This window comes from Cherax quadricarinatus, chromosome 64 (assembly GCF_038502225.1).
Source record: "Cherax quadricarinatus isolate ZL_2023a chromosome 64, ASM3850222v1, whole genome shotgun sequence".
Taxonomy (NCBI): Eukaryota; Metazoa; Arthropoda; class Malacostraca; order Decapoda; family Parastacidae; genus Cherax; species Cherax quadricarinatus.
Window position 1 is genome coordinate 9,557,044 of NC_091355.1, and position 20,425 is coordinate 9,577,468.

General features: G+C 39.0%; 1 protein-coding gene across 2 annotated transcripts in view; it reads left to right on the forward strand.

The window, feature by feature from the left end:
• Klp61F (Kinesin-like protein at 61F) overlaps positions 1-20,425 on the forward strand; it is a 57,962-nt gene that overhangs the window by 19,258 nt on the left and 18,279 nt on the right. The window contains exons 11-16 of one of the 2 annotated variants that reach the window (XM_053792896.2): positions 1,309-1,380; positions 3,780-3,919; positions 6,788-6,903; positions 7,685-7,870; positions 9,141-9,308; positions 11,263-11,523. In XM_053792896.2, coding sequence (XP_053648871.1) covers positions 1,309-1,380; positions 3,780-3,919; positions 6,788-6,903; positions 7,685-7,870; positions 9,141-9,308; positions 11,263-11,523 — 943 coding nt within the window. The remainder of the gene's footprint in view (positions 1-1,308; positions 1,381-3,779; positions 3,920-6,787; positions 6,904-7,684; positions 7,871-9,140; positions 9,309-11,262; positions 11,524-20,425) is intronic. The other variant, XM_053792897.2, reaches the window with a different exon arrangement.

Consider the following 20,425-nt stretch of genomic DNA (forward strand, 5'->3'; position numbering starts at 1 on the left):
CAAGATAGGAAAATGTAGCTGCAGTGGTGGAGTTTCAGAAGTATCGATGTTTTTTCTTTTGCTTTTTAAGGGCTACAATGGCTTATGCTGTATGAGCATCAATGTGGCCTCATTGTTTTAGTGTTAATTCTCTTATAACAGGAATAAACCATATATCCTTAGTTTTAACATGAAGCCAAATAATTCAGTGCATACAAATAAAATGCAAACAAGCAGTGTTATAAAACTTGGAAATGGAGGCTGAAGACAGTACCATTTGGGAAGGGTTGGTAGATCTTTAGCATATATTGCAAAGTTTTTTTTTTTTTTTTTTTTTTTTTTTTTTTTCAACAAGTCGGCCGTCTCCCACCGGGGCAGGGTGACCCAAAAAAGAAAGAAAATCCCCAAAAAGAAAATACTTTCATCATCATTCAACACTTTCACCACACTCGCACATTATCACTGTTTTTGCAGAGGTGCTCAGAATACAACAGTCTAGAAGCATAAACATATAAAGATACACAACATATCCCTCATTATATACTTACTGCACCATCTATGTGCTTAGTGAAATCTCGCATAACCTATACATTAAGTTTTTTAATACTGTGGTGAAAGGTAGTTTTTTTTTTCCCCTAAGCTTTGCATATTGAAAGAAAATGTGCAGGCACTGTATAGTACTTGCCAACCTTCAACACAGTTTAACTAGCCAATATTCCCAAGTCTATAGATACTTTGCTCCAACTTTGACACTACTCCATATCTCGGACACCAATTTGCTCTGGTGTAATGTATGCTTTCAAGGAATTTGTTACCCTTCCTTTCTTTGTATCAAACCTGATTACCACCCATTTCCTAGACACTATGACTTCTGTTGGGTTAGTGCTTCTCCATGAATATAATGCACGCACATTACTGCTTGATACTTAAGTCCCTGCAAATCCTCCTCTTTCATTTAAGATTTTTTTACACAATCTTTAAGAACCTGTCTAATATTTCTATATATGTATATTTCTATATATATTTCTATATATGTGAAAGTGTTGAATGATGAAAGTATTTTCTTTTTGGGGATTTTCTTTCTTTTTTTTGGGTCACCCTGCCTCGGTGGGAGACGGCCGACTTGTTGAAAAAAAAAAAAATGTAAACTCACTATTCCCTCTCCACTTTTACTCTTTGAGACTTAATTTTCCCATTTTTTTTTTTTTCAACAAGTCGGCCATCTCCCACTGAGGCAGGGTGATCCAAAAAGAAAGAAAATCCCCAAGAAGAAAATACTTTCATCATCATTCAACACTTTTACCTCATACATAATCACTGTCTTTGCAGAGGCACTCAGATACGACAGTTTAGAAGTCCCTCCAAACTGTCAATATCCCAGACCTCTCCTTCAAAGTGCAGGTATTGTACTTCCCATTTCCAGGACTCAAGTCCAGCTAAATCTATAATAACTGGTTTCCCTGAATCCCTTCACTAAATATTACCCTGCTCACACTCCAACAGCTCGTGAAGTCCCAAAAACTATTCATCTCCATTTACTCCTATCTAACATGCTCACACACGCTTGCTGGAAGTCCAAGGCCCTCGCCCACTAAACCTCCTTTGCCCCCTCCCTCCAACCTTTTCAAGGACGACCCCTACTCCCTCCTTCCCCTACAGATTTACATGCTCTTCAAGTCATTCTACTTTGATCCATTCTCTCTAAATGACCAAACCACCTCAACAACCCCTCTTCAGCCCTCTGACTAATACTTTTAACTCCACACGACCACCTAATTTCCACACTCTGAATTCTCTGCATAATACTTACACCACACATTGCCCTTAGACAGGACATCTCCACTGCCTCCAGCCGCCTCCTCGCTGCAGCACTTACAACCCAAGCTTCACACCAATATAAGAGTGTTGGTACCACTATACTTTCATACATTCCCTTTTTTGCCTTCATTATTTATTATTATTTTTTTTATTATCACACTGGCCGATTCCCACCAAGGCAGGGTGACCCGAAAAAGAAAAACTTTCACCATCATTCACTCCATCACTGTCTTGCCAGAAGGGTGCTTTACACTACAGTTTTTAAACTGCAACATTAACACCCCTCCTTCAGAGTGCAGGCACTGTACTTCCCATCTCCAGGACTCAAGTCCGGCCTGCCGGTTTCCCTGAATCCCTTCATAAATGTTACTTTGCTCACACTCCAACAGCACGTCAAGTATTAAAAACCATTTGTCTCCATTCACTCCTATCAAACACGCTCACGCATGCCTGCTGGAAGTCCAAGCCCCTCGCACACAAAACCTCCTTTACCCCCTCCCTCCAACCCTTCCTAGGCCGACCCCTACCCCGCCTTCCTTCCACTACAGACTGATACACTCTTGAAGTCATTCTGTTTCGCTCCATTCTCTCTACATGTCCGAACCACCTCAACAACCCTTCCTCAGCCCTCTGGACAACAGTTTTGGTAATCCCGCACCTCCTCCTAACTTCCAAACTACGAATTCTCTGCATTATATTCACACCACACATTGCCCTCAGACATGACATCTCCACTGCCTCCAGCCTTCTCCTCGCTGCAACATTCATCACCCACGCTTCACACCCATATAAGAGCGTTGGTAAAACTATACTCTCATACATTCCCCTCTTTGCCTCCAAGGACAAAGTTCTTTGTCTCCACAGACTCTTAAGTGCACCACTCACTCTTTTTCCCTCATCAATTCTATGATTCACCTCATCTTTCATAGACCCATCCGCTGACACGTCCACTCCCAAATATCTGAATACGTTCACCTCCTCCATACTCTCTCCCTCCAATCTGATATTCAATCTTTCATCGCCTAATCTTTTTGTTATCCTCATAACCTTACTCTTTCCTGTATTCACCTTTAATTTTCTTCTTTTGCACACCCTACCAAATTCATCCACCAATCTCTGCAGCTTCTCTTCAGAATCTCCCAAGAGCACAGTGTCATCAGCAAAGAGCAGCTGTGACAACTCCCACTTTGTGTGTGATTCTTTATCTTTTAACTCCACGCCTCTTGCCAAGACCCTCGCATTTACTTCTCTTACAACCCCATCTATAAATATATTATACAACCACGGTGACATCACACATCCGTGTCTAAGGCCTACTTTTACTGGGAAAAAATTTCCCTCTTTCCTACATACTCTAACTTGAGCCTCACTATCCTCGTAAAAACTCTTCACTGCTTTCAGTAACCTACCTCCTACACCATACACTTGCAACATCTGCCACATTGCCCCCCTATCCACCCTGTCATACGCCTTTTCCAAATCCATAAATGCCACAAAGACCTCTTTAGCCTTATCTAAATACTGTTCACTTATATGTTTCACTGTAAACACCTGGTCCACACACCCCCTACCTTTCCTAAAGCCTCCTTGTTCATCTGCTATCCTATTCTCTGTCTTACTCTTAATTTGCCTTCATGAATAACGTTTTTTTTTTGTCTCCACAGATACCTCGATACACCACTCGCCTTTTTTCCTTCATCAGTTCTGTTGTTAACCTCATCCTTCATAAGGCCATCTGCTGACAAGTCAGCTCCCAAATATCTGAAAACATTCACTTTTTCCATACTCCCTCTCTCCAATGTGATATCCAATTTTTCATCTAAATAATTTGATACCCTCATCACCTTACTCTTATCTATGCTCACTTTCAACTTTCTACCTTTACACATCCTGCTATTACACTGCCTACTATTGTCAATGACCTTACTGTAACATTTAGAGACAGTGTTTAGTATTTAATAATTTTTTTCTTTTTTTTTTAGTCAGGTTGAAAGTAAAAATTTAGAAACTTGTGAAGAGTTCCACCAATCTTACCTGAAGTGTGTAGAGGCAATGCGAACAGATCTGTCATCAACTGTTGCCCAGCAGAGTGATGCTGTTCATAATATTGCTTCCCAGTTTGGTAAGTAAAATATTGTCTAGATATTTATAAGAATACAAAGAAAATATACCCAGTGCTGGAGTGATTGGTGTATTACTTCAATATATATATATATAAAAATGGTTCAGTTTATGCATGTAAAAAGGAAAGTGCCAAAGGATTGTCAGATAACATGTGTGGTTCCCTTGTACAGAGAGAAAAGGGGGCAAGAGTGAATGTAAGAATTATAGGGGGATAAGCCTGCTGAGGAAACCAGGTAAAGTGTAAGGTAGAATTATTATTGAGGGGGTTAGCGGTAAGATAAAGTAGGATTGTAGAGAAGGAAGGATTTATGATACACAAGGGACGTGTAGATGGTGTTTGAATTAAAGCATATAAATGGTGTTACTAAAAGTATTAGTCAGAGGGCTGAAGAGGGGTTGTTGAGGTGGTTTGGTTAGTTAGTGAATGGAACAAAGTAGAATGACTTGGAGAGCATATAAATCTGTAGGGTAAGGAAGGCAATGTAGGGGTCATCCTTGAAATGGTTGGGGGGAGGGGGAAAAGGAGGTTTTTTGTTCGAGGGGCTTGGACTTTCAGCAGGCATGTGTGAGCATGTTAGATAGGAGTGAATGGAGACAAACGGTTTTTGGGACCTGATGAGCTATTGAAGTGTGAGCAGGGTAATAATTTATGAAGGGATTCAGGGAAACCGGTTATTTTTATATAGCCGGACTTGAGTCCTGGAAATGGGAAGTACGTACAATGCCTGCACTCTAAAGGAGGGGTTTTAGGATGTTAGCAGTTTGGAGGGATATGTTGTGTATCTTTATACGTATATGCTTCTAAACTGTTGTGTTCTGAGCACCTCTGCAAAAACAGTGATTATGTGTGAGTGAAGTGAAAGTGTTGAATGATGATGAAAGTATTTTCTTTTTGGGGATTTCTTTCTTTTTTGGGTCACCCTGCCTCGGTGGGAGACGGCCGACTTGTTGAAAAAAAAAAATCAGGGAAACCAGTTAGCTGGACTTAAGTCTTGGAAATGGGAAGTACAATGCCTGCACTTTAAAGGAGGGGCTTGGGATATTGGCAGTTTGGAGAGACGTCTAAGCTGTCGTATCTGAGTGCCTCTGCAAACACTGTGATTATGAATGAGTAATGGTAAAAATGTTAAATGATGAAAGTTTTTTCTTCTTTTTTTGGATTTTTCTTTCTTTTTGGGTCACCCTGCCTTGGTGGGAAATGGCCGACATGTTAAAAAAAAGTGACAAGTACTTAGATGAAGGGTAAGGATCTGTTTGTTGCATTTATGGCATAGGTAGCATGCTACTAAAAGCAGTCAAGAGGCTTTGTGGATAATGAGGCTCAGGTTAGGGTAATGTTGGACGAAGGATTATCTTCCCATTGAAAGTAGGACTTGGACAAGAATGTGTAATGTGCATATGGTTGTTTAATATTTTTATAAATGGGTTTGTAGAAGTGAATGTTGGGGTGATGAGAGGTGTAAGATTAAAAGATGTTGGATCTGATACAAAGTGGGGGTTGTCATAGCTGCTCTTGGTCAATGACAAAGCAGTTGTTTCTGGGAGATTCTGAAGACATTTTCAAAAGGTAGGTGGACTAATTTGGGAGAGTATGCAAAGGTAAAAAATTAAAAATGAGCTAGACGATGGAAAAAGCCTAGGCAGTGATTGAATATTGAATTGAAGGGAGGGGGATATGGAGACAGTGAATGTTCTTCCTTCAACAAACCGACTGTATCCCACCGAGGAAGGGTGGGCCAAAAAGGAAAACAAAAGTTTCTCTCTAAATTTAGTAACATATACAGGAGAAGGGGTTACTAGCCCCTTTCTCATGGCATGTTAGTCACCTCTTACAATATGCCTGGCTTACACAGGAAGAATTCTGTTCCACTTCCCAGTGGAGATAATGTAGTGATTTTTTTTTATATCAGCAGAGAGATCTAGGAAAGAAAGTGAACTATAGAATAGTTGATGGGAAAAGGGTAGGTGGGGTTGTGGCATCTGTGGAGGCATAAGAAGGATGATATACTAGAGTATGGTGGTACCAATATTTTTATATGGATGTGAGGCATTAGCCTTGAATGGGGTGCTGCAAGAAGGCTTGAGGCATGTCATATTTGAGAGTAGTGTCTAATGTTCAGAATGTAGAAATGAGATGGTGTGGGGTCACCAAAGGTATATATAATTAAGAAGATTGAAGAGAAGTGCTGTAGTGGTTAGGGTATTTAGAGTATGGAGAGGGATAAGATGAGGGTTTATAAATTTGGGGTGGCATGTAGGTGGTGTAAGGGTCATCCCAGAAATGGTTGGAGTGAGGGGTTAAAGAGGCTTCAGCATTTGGCAGACTTGTATGAGTGTTAGAGAGTGGATAATAGTGATTTAAATAGATGTACTGTTGGAGTATGAACAAGGTATCATTTATGAAGGGATTCATGGAAAACTGCTTAGCCAGACTTGAATCCTAGAGGTGGACAGTTCAGTGCCTTCGCTCTGAAGGAGGAGTGGGAATGTTGTAGTTAGAGATTGCAGTTGTGATGGGATCACACTTTTTGACTAAACACAGTTTGAATAAATAATGGTGAACGTGTTTCACTTTTGTGGGTGGCTTTGCCCTGGTGGGAGATAAAAAGAACAAAAAAAAAAAAAACTTTTTTTTTACACTTTCAGGAGTTGAAGGATATTTCATTGACTGCATCAAACTGATTCATGTATGTCCTGCTATTACAGAAATAAGCATGGAGAACACCATTATTCTTATTTTTATACAACAAATTCACCTGTTCATTTTTATTTTTATACAGTTGACATATTCATATAATTTTTTTGTCAAAAAACAGGCTCAAGTGTTACTGAAGGCTTTTCTGACAGTTTTTGTTACCTAAACTAGGGAAGTGTGTGAAACAGTGCAGAGAGGAGGTTGTGGACATAAGTAGTCAGTTGATGGCTCTTGGGGAAAACCAAGCATCCCTCATCAATTCCTTCCTATCACTCTATAAGAACAAGGTGAGTTATTGGAGACTTTTTTTTTTTTAATCTCTGGTTTAATTTTACTAATGTTACATTGTTGAGTTCAGTGAATGTTTGTCACCTTCTTAAGGTCTCTAGGTTAGTAAAAAGCAACCATCCAGGGGGTACTACTTTTCTGTTGTACAAGTGAAATGGAAGCCTTTTAACACTTTTGCACAATGACAGGATTGGTGGCCTTTTCTTTCTAATGCACAGAGAGGATGGAATAAAATAGAATGAGTTCGAGAGAGTATAAATCTGTAGTGGAGGGAAGATGGGGTAGAGTCGGCTTAGGAAAGGTTGGAGGGAGGGGGTAAAGGAGGTTTTGTGTGCGAGGGCTTGGACTTCCAGCAAGCTTGCATGAGTGTGTTAGATAGGAGCGAAATGGATTTTAGGACTTAATGTGCTGTTGGAGTGCGAGCAGGGTAATATGTATGAAGGGATTCAGTGAAACCGGCAGGCCGGACTCGAGTCCTGGAGATGGGAAGTACAGTGCCTGCCCTCTGAAGGAGAGGTGTTAATGTTGCAATTTTATAACTGTAGTGTAAGTGTGCCTCTGGCAAGACAGTGATGGAGTGAATGATGGTGAAAGTTTGTCTTTTTCAGGCCACCCTACTTGATGGGAAATGACTGATGTGCTAATATATATAAAAAAAAAAATTGAAAACTTTCTTTGTAGTAATTAAAATGCAAACGACTGAATTTTTTTCTTGCCAACAACAGGATTTGAAAATACTGATTACCTACATTTTTTATTTGGAATTATAACAAATTTCAGGTTGAAGCACAAGTTGCATCTTCAAGAGCAATGAATGATCATGTTGGTCAGGATTGTGATCAACAGAAAGCATGTATTCACACCTTCCATAAAAATGAATCTCTGCCGATTTTGGATGAAATGGCCTCTTTGATATCCTCCCATTCAACAGTTATCAATGATCTTCATACAGTGTTAAACAGCAAAGTAAGTTACGTTAGAATTTCTACATTTTCTCTTGAATGAAGTTATTTATCTTTAAAAGTGTATACAAGGATGCCTGTAACTTATGACTCATTAACTGTTCTGATCTCTAAGCCCAACACAAAGATTAGTGTTGGTGCCTTGGAAGTATTGAGTACAATACACAAATAACCCACACTGAGGAGAATGAAACTTGGGATATTATTGTCTGACAAATCGGACTGAAACGCCGTCACAAGTTTCATTCGCCTATGTGCGGATTATTTATGTATTGTTCCTTTATATTCTTTATTAAGCACAACTTTGCCTCTCTAACTTTATGGGCCAATCATCTGTGTGTTCTTGCTGAGCTTACAAGCATGCAGATGCTGTACAGGGCTTGGCAGGATGCAGGTCTTTTGTCCCCATTTCCTAAGAACCAGACTGAAAGGCTTCTCTAGATTGTGTGATGAGTATAGCAGTGGAAAGTTTTTATCATACAGTGTACTGAATAATCACTTGGCCCCAGTGCATATTAAATTTTGTTCTCTCTCCTCTCCTTCCTCCTCTCCTATGAAACATCAAAACTCTTCTGGCTTCAGTCTCTGTCCATTGATCTTGTCTGCTACTGTAAAGCATAAAGCCATCCTTATCTGCATGGAGATGCTAAGATCATTTAAGATAGGAAAGATATCAGTCAAATAAGCCAACTTGACTATCCACTCAGTATTTCAAAATAGTTGACTGATTAGTTCTTTATTATTTGTGAAGATAGTTTAGTATGTGTTCATTTTTTATAGGTTTATCATCTGTTGGCTCAAAGCAAACATCAGAACCCCATTAACTCAGAGTATGCATCTGTTGCCTATCATCTGTTTAACATTTGGAAGTTGAAATCTCCAGGCAAGCACCAGACAAGCCTGGCCCAAGGTCGGGATCTGGGAGTAGAAAAAACTTTGGAACTCATCAAGTGCATCAAAGGTATATCAGAGGAGGGTAATATTTGGTGTAGGATTTTCAAGGCAGTTTTCTGTCTTATCTAATTTGGCCAGGTTGAAAAGAAATGAGGTTGACTTGCACAGTTTGCTAATCATTTCCTTTATTTTTTAGTGGTATAGTATCTCAAAATGTAGCACTCAACAGTTGACTAATGCCCCTAACTATTTATACTATGGATATAGGCAATCATTTTATAGCAAAATGTCCATTCATCTTTTTCTGACAAAAGATTTGTCAGAAAAAGAAAGTTATGATCTGACCACTTTTTTTAATTACTGTATATTTTTACCCACAGCTAACTGCCATAGATGATGGGTGTGAAAATTTCCACCAGCAACATTGCAAACTAGTTTGCCAGCTGGAAGAAGAGATGAACGCTCATTTGGAAAACCATACCTGTCATATCACAGCCTGCCTTGACATTGTGAATAACTTGATAGTATCATCAGAAACACAGTCACAGGTTAGAAAAGTGTGTTCAGCTCTTCTCATTTTATAATTAATTTATCTATCCTGTATGTATTGTTTCTGATTATTTTGATTATCTGAACTCAAGAAAAGCCTCTGCTCTATACATGACCTTCCAATTAGACACATTAGGTGGTTGGAAAGGTTGAATTTTTTATATTGCTAGTTTTGTAGAATACACCTCTTGAGTATTTTTATGCCATATATCAATGTATTTCATCCATAAACAAGAGACTAAAAAAATTGTCTGCCAAACAAAAAAAAAATCTACATTTCTTGATCAAAATGTACCAAACAAAGGTAGCCACCAAATATGCTTATACTGAGATTCAATGCATTGGATAAAGTAGCAGTCAAAAGCTAATTATGGATGTCATGCAAGGGTGGACTTTTTCACTTACTGTACCAGTGTGTGTGTGGTATGGTTAACAGTCTTCTCTGCTAAGCATGATGTTATTGGCCATCTCATACATATTAATTTGTCTCTGCCATGTGTTTACCAAAGGCAGTTGTATATACAACTCAAAATGTAATGGTAGCTGCTAATAAGGGTTACAGACATGAAAAATCAGAAAACCAATGTACAACAATTTTTTCTGGCCCTTGTATGAGAAGCTTAATCTACCTGGTTGTATGCTGTCTTCACTCTTCCCATTCCTTCCATGCCAGATGCCTATAGGCATGAGAAAACTTGTGAAAAGAGTCTGCAGTCACTGATGACTTCAAAGTACCCTTCATTACCATCAACTTCAGTAGCCACACCCTTCTCATATACCAAAACAAATGATCCTTAGCTCTTGTAACCTTTCAAGCCAACAATAATTGGCCTAGGGGCCATCGCAACCCTTCAGTCCAACAATAACAAAAAAGATATTTGATATATATTTTTTTTTTTCAGTTTTATATTGTGAACTCATAAAACAGGGGGCTATATCATCACCACTGCCTCTGCTAAACAATGGATCCATCTTTGGTGAAGGAAGTGAGAAATGGTGGGAGGTACAGTATGTATTATGGCATCACTTCTCTAACAGGCACTCTCAGAAGTTTTTTGTCCTGGGGATGATGAACAGTTTATATATAATCTATTATGAAAGACATATGAGGTTCCAGTCGTTGATGACGTCAGAAGTAGCTGAAATTCACTAGTGAAAGTAGGTCATGCTTATAAGGTGGGCTAGAAGTTAACTGGAGTTGAAAATCTCCCCTGTACTCATACTCCAGAGCAAATCTACTCTTTTAAGGTCTTTGTCCTCATGCCTCCATTAGATTTAGAAAAAGCCTGCTTTGCAGCTGAAACATCCCTCAAATAGCAATACCTAGGTGGTGCACATGTGAAAGTCATTTTCCTTGCATTGTTACTGATGATGCAGAGGATATGAAAGAATAACAGCAATAAAGTTAACTGGTATAATTACAGATGCATTTTTCCAAGTACAGTGGACCCCCGGTTAACGATATTTTTTCACTCCATAAGTATGTTCAGGTGCCAGTACTGACTGAATTTATTCCCATAAGGAATATTGTGAAGTAGATTAGTCCATTTCAGACCCCCAAACATACACGTACAAACACACTTACATAAATACACTTACATAATTGGTCGCATTCGGAGGTAATCGTTATGCGGGGGTCCACTGTATTGGAATAGTATGGAATTAACAAAGTTATATATGATGTGTTGCATGGCAGAAAAGAAGTGCCTCCATGGCCAAAATCCAGGATAGTGATAGGATTAATTACTCATTGTTTTGTTCGTTTGTGGAAATGTGTTTATATTGTCCTCTGCATTCATAAGCTAGGCTAAGAGACCCATAAGCTCCATAGCTCCAGTCGACACCACTCCTGTGTTTTTCTCGTCTGATTGTGACGTAGACTTTTCTGACATGCAACACCTTTTTTAATATATGAAGGAATAAGGTTACTACTGTTTCTCATTTTATTTTCAGCACCTCTATTCTGCCTTCAACAGCCTTAAGGCCAAGTTTACGGAGTTAGAAAATGATGTTCAGGCATTTGCGGTATCTAGTAATGAAGGCATGTCAGATGTACGCTCAAGCCTCAATTTAGTCCAAGAAAATACTAAAGCTGCCAACAGCAGCATGGTACACCTGACAAAAAATATTGCCAGTGTGTGTACCACTCATGCATCAACTACACACAGTCTTAAGAATGAGTTACAGATTACTGTGGATAAACTACTTATCCAGGTATGTATAAATTGCAACTGCTTTGGTGTTAGTTATAGTACTATATGTTGTTTTGTCTCCTGAGACCTGTAAAGGAGATACAGTATTACATTAATTGGTTTAGGAGGGTATGTTTTTTTTTATTATAATTATTATTATTTTTTTTTTTTTTTTTACATTTAGTAATGTATACAGGAGAAAGGGTTACTAGCCCCTTGCACCTCTGCAAAGACAGTGATTATGTGTGAATGATGGAGAAAGTGTTTCTTCTTTGGGTCACCTTGACTTGGTGGAAGACGGCCAATGTGTTAAAAAACTATTTTTCACTGTCACTAAAGTAATAATTTTTTTTTTTTTACAAGATTTTTATTTTGTGACAACTATTATAACATTTCATTTTAAAATGCATTGAGGTTAGTTATTATTATTATTATTATTATTATTATTATTTTTTTTTTTTTTAATCGGCCATCTCCCACCGAGGCAGGGTGACCCAAAAAGAAAGAAAGTCCCCAAAAAGAAAATACTTTCATCATCATTCAACACTTTCACCACACTCACACATAATCACTGTTTTTGCAGAGGTGCATAGAACACAACAGTTTAGAAGCATATATGTATAAAGATTCACAACATATCCCTCCAAACTGCTAATATCCTGAATCCCTCCTTTATTAACGCATTGGCCGTTTCCTACCAAGGCAGGGTGGCCTGAAAACGAAAAAATTTCATCGTCATTCACTTCATGACTGTCTTGCCAGAGGCATGCTTACACTACAGTTATAAAACTGCAAAATTAACACCCCTCATTCAGAGTGCCAGCACTGCACTTCCCATCTCCAGGACTCGAGTTCAGCCTGCTGGTTTTCCTGAATCCCTTCATCAATGTTACCTTGCTTATACTCCAACAGCACATCAAGTCCTAAAAACCATTTGTCTCCATTTGCTCCTATCTAACACGCTCACACGCTTGCTGGAAGTCCAAGCCCTTCGCACACAAAATCTTTACCCCCTCCCTCCAACCTTTCCTAGGTTGACCCCTACCCTGCCTTCCCTCCACTAAAGATTTATGCACTCTCGAAGTCATTTTATTTCCTTTCAGCATCTCTACATGTCCAAACCATCTCTAGCCCCTTCTCAGCCCTCTGGATAATAGTTTCGGTAATCTCACACCTCCTAATCTCCAAACTATGGATTCTCTGCATTATATTCACACCACACATTGCCCTCAGGCATGATATCTCCACTGCCTCCAGCCTTCTTGTTGCAACATTCACAACCCATTCCTCACACCCATACAAGAGCATTGGTATAACTCTACTCTCATACATTCCCTTCTTTACCTTCATGGATAAAGTTGTGTCTCCACAAACTCCTCAGTCCACCACTAGCCTTTTTTTCCTCATCAATCCTATGATTTACCTCGTCTTTCATGGACCCATCCACTGACATGTCCACTCCCGGATATCTGAATACATTCACCTCCATACTCTCTCCCTCCAATCTGATATCTAATCTTCTGTTAGCTAATTTATTTATTATCCTCATCACATTCTTTTCTATATTCACTTTTAATTTCCTTCTTTTACATACCCTACCAAACTCATTAACCAACCTCTGCAACTTCTCTTCAGTATCTCCCAAAAGCAGTGTCATCAGCAAAGAGCAACTGTGACAGCTCCCACTTTGTGTTAGATTCTTTATCTCTTAACCCCACACCTCTTGCCAACACCCGAGCATTCACTTCATTTACAACTCTATCTATAAATATGTTGAACAACCATGGTGACATCACACATCCGTGTCTAAGGCCTACTTTTACTGGGAAATAATCTCCCTCTCGCCTACATACTCTAACCTGAGCCTCGCTATCCTCATAGAGACTTCACTGCTTTCAGTAACCTACCTCCTATTCCATACATTTGCAGCATCTGCCACTTTGCCCCCCTATCCACCCTGTCATACACCTTTTGCAAATCCATAAATGCCACTAAAACCTCTTTACCCTTATCTGAATACTGTTCGCCTATGTTTCACTGCAAACACTTGGTCTACACACCCCCTACCTTTCCTAAAGCCTCCTTGTTCATCTGCTATCCTGCTCTCCATCTTACTCTTAATTCTTTCAATAATAACTCTACCATACACTTTACCAGGTATACTCAACAGACTTTTTTTTTTTTTTTTAACAAGTCGGCCATCTCCCACCGAGGCAGGGTGACCCAAAAAAGAAAGAAAATCCCCAAAAAGAAAATACTTTTATCATCATTCAACACTTTCACCTCACTCATACATATTCACTGTTTTTGCAGAGGTGCTCAGAATACAACAGTTTAGAAGCATGTACATTTAAAGATACACAACATATCCCTCCAAACTGCCAATATCCCAAACCCCTCCTTTAACCCTTTGACTGTCGCAACCCCCAATCCTGAGGTGTCTCCTGGTGTCGCAAAATTTAAAAAAAAAAAAAAAATATTTTTTCTTATGAAATGATAGAGAATCTTTTCCCGATTGTAAAGACACCAAAAAAAATGAAATTTGATGGAAAACTGACAGAATTACGCTCTCGCGAAGTTAGCAACCTCAGCGATATTTACAAATCGGCTATTTCGCCCACTTTGAGCCCTATTTTCCGCTAATTCCATTATTCCAGTCAACCAAACTCATAGCTGTTTCTTCAGAACTCCATTTTTTCCATCGATTGAGTACAAGAAACTGCCCATTTACCGATTTCAACTACCCAATAACATGGTCAGAAATTTGTAATTTGGCCAATTTCACGAAAATTAAAAAATATGACAATTTCAAAATAAGGACCAGAATGAACAATGCAGACATTCCTGGCTCTAAAATAACATTTTCTTTGTTCATCAGTCATGTCTCCAGGCCCCTGTGATATTACTCTTGCTTTTTATTTTGGAATTTTATTCAAACAAAAAAATAGAAGATTTACTGTTATGCAGACTACAGCAATAATTGTAAAAATTACATAACCCATTCATGACTGCATATTAGAATGGCTATTTGGACATTTATAGGACAATGACATTTGTTTACTTTTGAACATCAGCAAAAATCAAACATTTCCCGTAATTTGTGCTCCATTTCCAGGTTGTTTTTATAGTAAAATTAATCAAAATCACCTCTATTTCTATAATATAGTTTCCATTCTAACAAATGAGACCAAAAAAACGAGAATGCAACCACAAATACTATACGAAAATAGACCACAAAGTCGGCATTTTAATTAAAAAAAAAACGGTCAGAGTTTTTTTTTTCTCATTATGCACTGCGTGCTCCAGGATTTTTTTTATATGGTGCACACTGACCACACAGACCCATTCTCTCACACGTGGGCCTACCAGCTTTCTCCTGCCTGATTTGAAGCCGCTAGAATTTATGAGTATATATATGTCAAACATGGTACCTCGTAAACGTATATATACGGCCGCGACAGTCAAAGGGTTAAAGTGCAGGCATTGTACTTCCAGTTTCCAGGACTAAAATCCGGCTATATAAAAATAACCGGTGTCCCTGATTTTTTTTTTTTTTTTTTTTTAACAAGTCGGCCGTCTCCCACCGAGGCAGGGTGACCCAAAAAAGAAAGAAAATCCCCAAAAAGAAAATGCTTTCATCATCATTCAACACTTTCACCACACTCACACATAATCACTGTTTTTGCAGAGGTGCTCAGAATACAACAGTTTAGAAGCATATACGTATAAAGATACACAACATATCCCTCCAAACTGCCAATATCCTAAACTCCTCCTTTAAAGTGCAGGCATTGTACTTCCCATTTCCAGGACTCAAGTCCGACTATATGAAAATAACCGGTTTCCCTGAATCCCTTCACTAAATGTTACCCTGCTCATACTCCAACAGCTCATCAGGTCCCAAATACCATTCGTCTCCATTCACTCCTATCTAACATGCTCGTGCACGCTTGCTGGAAGTCCAAGCCCCTTGCCCACAAAACCTCCTTTACCCCCTCCCTCCAACCTTTTCGAGGGCGACCCCTACCCTGCCTTCCTTCCCCTACAAATTTATATGCTCTCCATGTCATTCTACTTTGATCCATTCTCTCTAAATGACCAAACCACCTCAACAACCCCTCTTCAGCCCTCTGACTAATACTTTCATTAACTCTACACCTTCTAATTTCCACACTCCGAATTTTCTGCATAATATTTATACCACACATTGCCCTTAGACAGGACATCTCCACTGCCTCCAACCGTCTCCTCGCTGCTGCATTCACAACCCAAGCTTCACACCCCTATAAGAGTGTTGGTACTACTATACTTTCATACATTCCCTTCTTTGCCTCCATAGATAACGTTTTTTTGTCTCCACATATACCTCAACGCACGACTCGCCTTTTTTCCTTCATCAATTCTGTGATTAACCTCATCCTTCATAAATCCATCCACTGACACGTCAACTCCCAAATATCTGATAACATTCACTTCTTCCCTACTCTTCCTCCCCAATTTGATATCCAATTTTTCTTTATCTAAATCATTTGATACCCTTATCATCTTACTCTTTACTATGTTCACTTTCAACTTTCTACCTTTACACACACTTCTAAACTCGTCCACTAACCTTTGCAATTTTTCTTTAGAATTTCCCATAAGCACAGTATCATCAGAAAAAAGTAACTATCAATTCCCATTTTGTATTTGATTCCCCATAATTTAATCAAACCCCTCTCCCGAACACCCTAGCATTTACTTCTTTTACAACCCCATCTATAAATACACCTACCATCAGACTTACGACCTGCTCGACATACGTCCACTTGACTTACGTCCACTCGACTTAAGACAGTATAACTGGCAGCAGGGCTGGGCCGACTGATACATGCCACTGTACAGTATTTGAATAAACTCGCGGCGGCAATGCGCCATGCAGGCAGCATCAGTTTGAGTTACCCTGCCCTATCAGCAGCATCGTATGTACTGTATTAACTGTACTAACTGGACAGTAAATTTCACCATGGTCCCTCAGAGGAAGTCTGAATTTTGCACTTGAGATTGTGGCAAGAAAGGCTCTTACTCTTCAACTCTCTCTATTTGTTTTCACTGTTGCACATAAATCTGTCTGTATCTGTCTGTCTGTCTGTCTCTGTATTTCTTATGTCTTCCAGTGTGTGTGTCTTTCTGTCTACCTGTGTCTGTCTTTCTGTCTGCTTGTCTCTGCCTCAGAGCCGCTCATGAACCAACAGGTATTACACACAAAGCAGAGTTGTCACGTCTTCAATATGATGCTAATGTCGCTATACAGCTTATTTATCTATCACAATTCATCTAATATGACAAAATAAACAATATGAATAACAAAAACCTGATATACACTAGAATGAATAAAATATGAACTTAAATGCTTTAAACTCAACATCTTGCACCTGTGCTGGTGTGTAGGTACACATTAAAATCATTAAGAATGTGTTATTGGTCTTGAAGATGCCATATTAATAATAATAGGAAGGGTTGTTGAGGTGGTTCGGACATATAGAGAGAATGGAGCGAAACAATGACTTCAAGAGTGTATCAGTCTGTAGTGGAAGGAAGGCGGGGTAGGGGTCGGCCTAGGAAAGGTGGGAGGGAGGGGGTAAAGGAGGTCTTGTGTGCAAGGGGCTTGGACTTCCAGCAGGCATGCGTGAGCGTGTTTGATAGGAGTGAATGGAGACAAATGATTTTTACTACTTGACGTGCTGTTGGAGTGTGAGCAAAGTAACATTTATGAAGGGATTCAGGGAAACCGGCAGGCCAGACTTGAGTCCTGGAGATGGGAAGTACAGTGCCTGCACTCTGAAGGAGGGGTGTTAATGTTGCAGTTTAAAAACTGTAGTGTAAAGCACCCTTCTGGCAAGACAGTGATGGAGTGAATGATGGTGAAAGTTTTTCTTTTTCGGGCCACCCTGCCTTGGTGGGAATCGGCCAGTGTGTTAATAAAAAAATAAACAATAATAATCGCTCTGAGGCGCACTAAATGTGTTTAAAACGTTAATACACGTATAGACTTTTTTTTTTTTCAAAATTATATAATAAACACGCTATGTAACATATAAATTAACATAAATATGAGATGTTTTTCCAGTCGGCTAGACAGAGTGAACAAAAACCATTCATGTCTGGGCTGGTAACAACAACAGCTACAGTAGTTTGTTTACAAAACTCGCGAACCTTCTACACTCATTCTCTCTGTCGTTTATTCATTTAATCTTGTTTACTCGCCTCTCGCTCTTCATTAAGACTACAGATACTTTAAGGTAAGTAATGAGTAAACACTATATTATATTATAGTATAATAATAATACGCAATAATAATTCTTAATATTATTAATATGTTGTGTATCTTTATAGGTATATGCTTCTAAGCTGTTGTGTTCTGAGCACATCTGCAAAAACAGTGATTATGTGAGAGTGAGGTGAAAGTGTTGAATGATGATGAAAGTATTTTATTTTCTTTTTGGGGATTTTCTTTCTTTTTTGGGTCACCCTGCCTCGGTGGGAGATGGCCGACTTGTTAAAAAAAAAAAAATTATTAATTTAGGGTACTGGAGCACAGATCCACTGTATAGCACTTTGTCTGGGTTTTTGGGTTTATCCTAGGTAATTTACACTGTGATAACTTTACTTATGTGTACCTGTGAGAGAGAGATGAAGAGAGATCCAAATTCAGTCAGGCAGCTAGCCAAATACGTATTAAACATGTTCCAGAGTTGTTTCTCTTTACATAGGTTACAGGACATTCTGCCAGGATGACACTACCAGTGGTATTCTCCCATTCCACTGTGTTAACAATTCTTAAAGATAACAGTAACATATGATACTGTACAAGATGTAAAATTTACAGTACAGTTCACTACAATGTATACATAATATACAGAACATAAATGATTAAAATATATCAATAGAAGTAAATTATGGTAAAAAGAATGAAATAATGATTGTACATTACATTACAGTACTATGTAGGTAGTCTATATAGCAAAGGTTTGACATTATGCCCTACCCAGTATGTCGGCAATTTTCAAAGGTTCCACTTAGGACCAGTTGGTCGGAACCAAGCTCGGTCGTAAGTCGGATGGTACCTGTGTATTAAACAACCATGGTGACATTACACATTCCTGTCTAAGACCTACTTTTACCGGGAAGTAGTCTCCCTCTCTTCTACACACCCTAACCCAAGCCTCACTATCCTCATAAAAACTCTTTACAGCATTTAGTAACTTACCACTTATTCCATATACTTGTAACATCTGTCACATTGCTCCCCTATCCACTCTATCATATGCCTTTTCTAAATCCATAAATGCAATAAAAACTTCCCTACCTTTATCTAAATACTGTTCACATATATGCTTCTGATATATCGGATCATTATTTAGTTGTAGCTACAGTTGGAGTAAAAGGTAGATGGGAAAAGAGGAAGGTGGCAACAACAAGTAAGAGGGAGGTGAAAGTGTATAAACTAAGGGAGGAGGAAGTTCGGGGGAGATATAAGCGACTATTGGCAGAAAGGTGGGCTAGTGCAAAGATGAGTAGTGGGGGGGTTGAAGAGGGTTGGAATAGTTTTAAAAATGCAGTATTAGGATGTGGGGCAGAAGTTTGTGGTTATAGGAGGGTGGGGGCAGGTGGAAAGAGTAGTGATTGGTGGAATGATGAAGTAAAGGGTGTGATAAAAGAGAAAAAGGTAGCTTATGAGAGGTTTTTACAAAGCAGAAGTGTTATAAGAAGAGCAGGGTATATGGAGAGTAAAAGAAAGGTGAAGAGAGTGGTGAGAGAGTGCAAAAGGAGAGCAGATGATAGAGTGGGAGAGGCACTGTCAAAAATTTTAATGAAAATAAGAAAAAATTTTGGAGTGAGTTAAACAAGTTAAGAAAGCCTAGGGAAAGTATGGATTTGTCAGTTAAAAACAGAGTAGGGGAGTTAGTAGATGGGGAGAGGGAGGTATTAGGTAGATGGCGAGAATATTTTGAGGAACTTTTAAATGTTGAGGAAGAAAGGGAGATGGTAATTTCATGCACTGGTCAGGGAGGTATACCATCTTTTAGAAGTGAAGAAGAGCAGAATGTAAGTGTGGGGGAGGTACGCGAGGCATTACGTAGAATGAAAGGGGGTAAAGCAGCTGGAACTGATGGGATCATGACAGAAATGTTAAAAGCAGGGGGGGATATAGTGTTGGAGTGGTTGGTATTTTTGTTTAATAAATGTGTGAAAGAGGGGAAGGTACCTAGGGATTGGCGGAGAGCATGTATAGTCCCTTTATATAAAGGGAAAGGGGACAAAAGAGATTGTAAAAATTATAGAGGAATAAGTTTATTGAGTATACCAGGAAAAGTGTACGGTAGGGTTATAATTGAAAGAATTAGAGGTAAGACAGAATGTAGGATTGTGGATGAGCAAGGAGGTTTCAGAGTGGGTAGGGGATGTGTAGATCGTGTTTACATTGAAGCATATATGTGAACAGTATTTAGATAAAGGTAGGGAAGTTTTTATTGCATTTATGGATTTAGAAAAGGCATATGATAGAGTGGATAGAGGAGCAATGTGGCAGATGTTGCAAGTATATGGAATAGGTGGTAAGTTACTAAATGCTGAAAAGAGTTTTTATGAGGATAGTGAGGCTCAGGTTAGGGTGTGTAGAAGAGAGGGAGACTACTTCCCGGTAAAAGTAGGTCTTAGACAGGGATGTGTAATGTCACCATGGTGGTTTAATATATTTATAGATGGGGTTGTAAAAGAAGTAAATGCTAGGGTGTTTGGGAGAGGGGTGGGAATAAATTATGGGGAATCAAATTCAAAATGGGAATTAACACAGTTAATTTTTGCTGATGATACTGTGCTTATGGGAGATTCTAAAGAAAAATTGCAAAGGTTAGTGGATGAGTTTGGGAATGTGTGTAAAG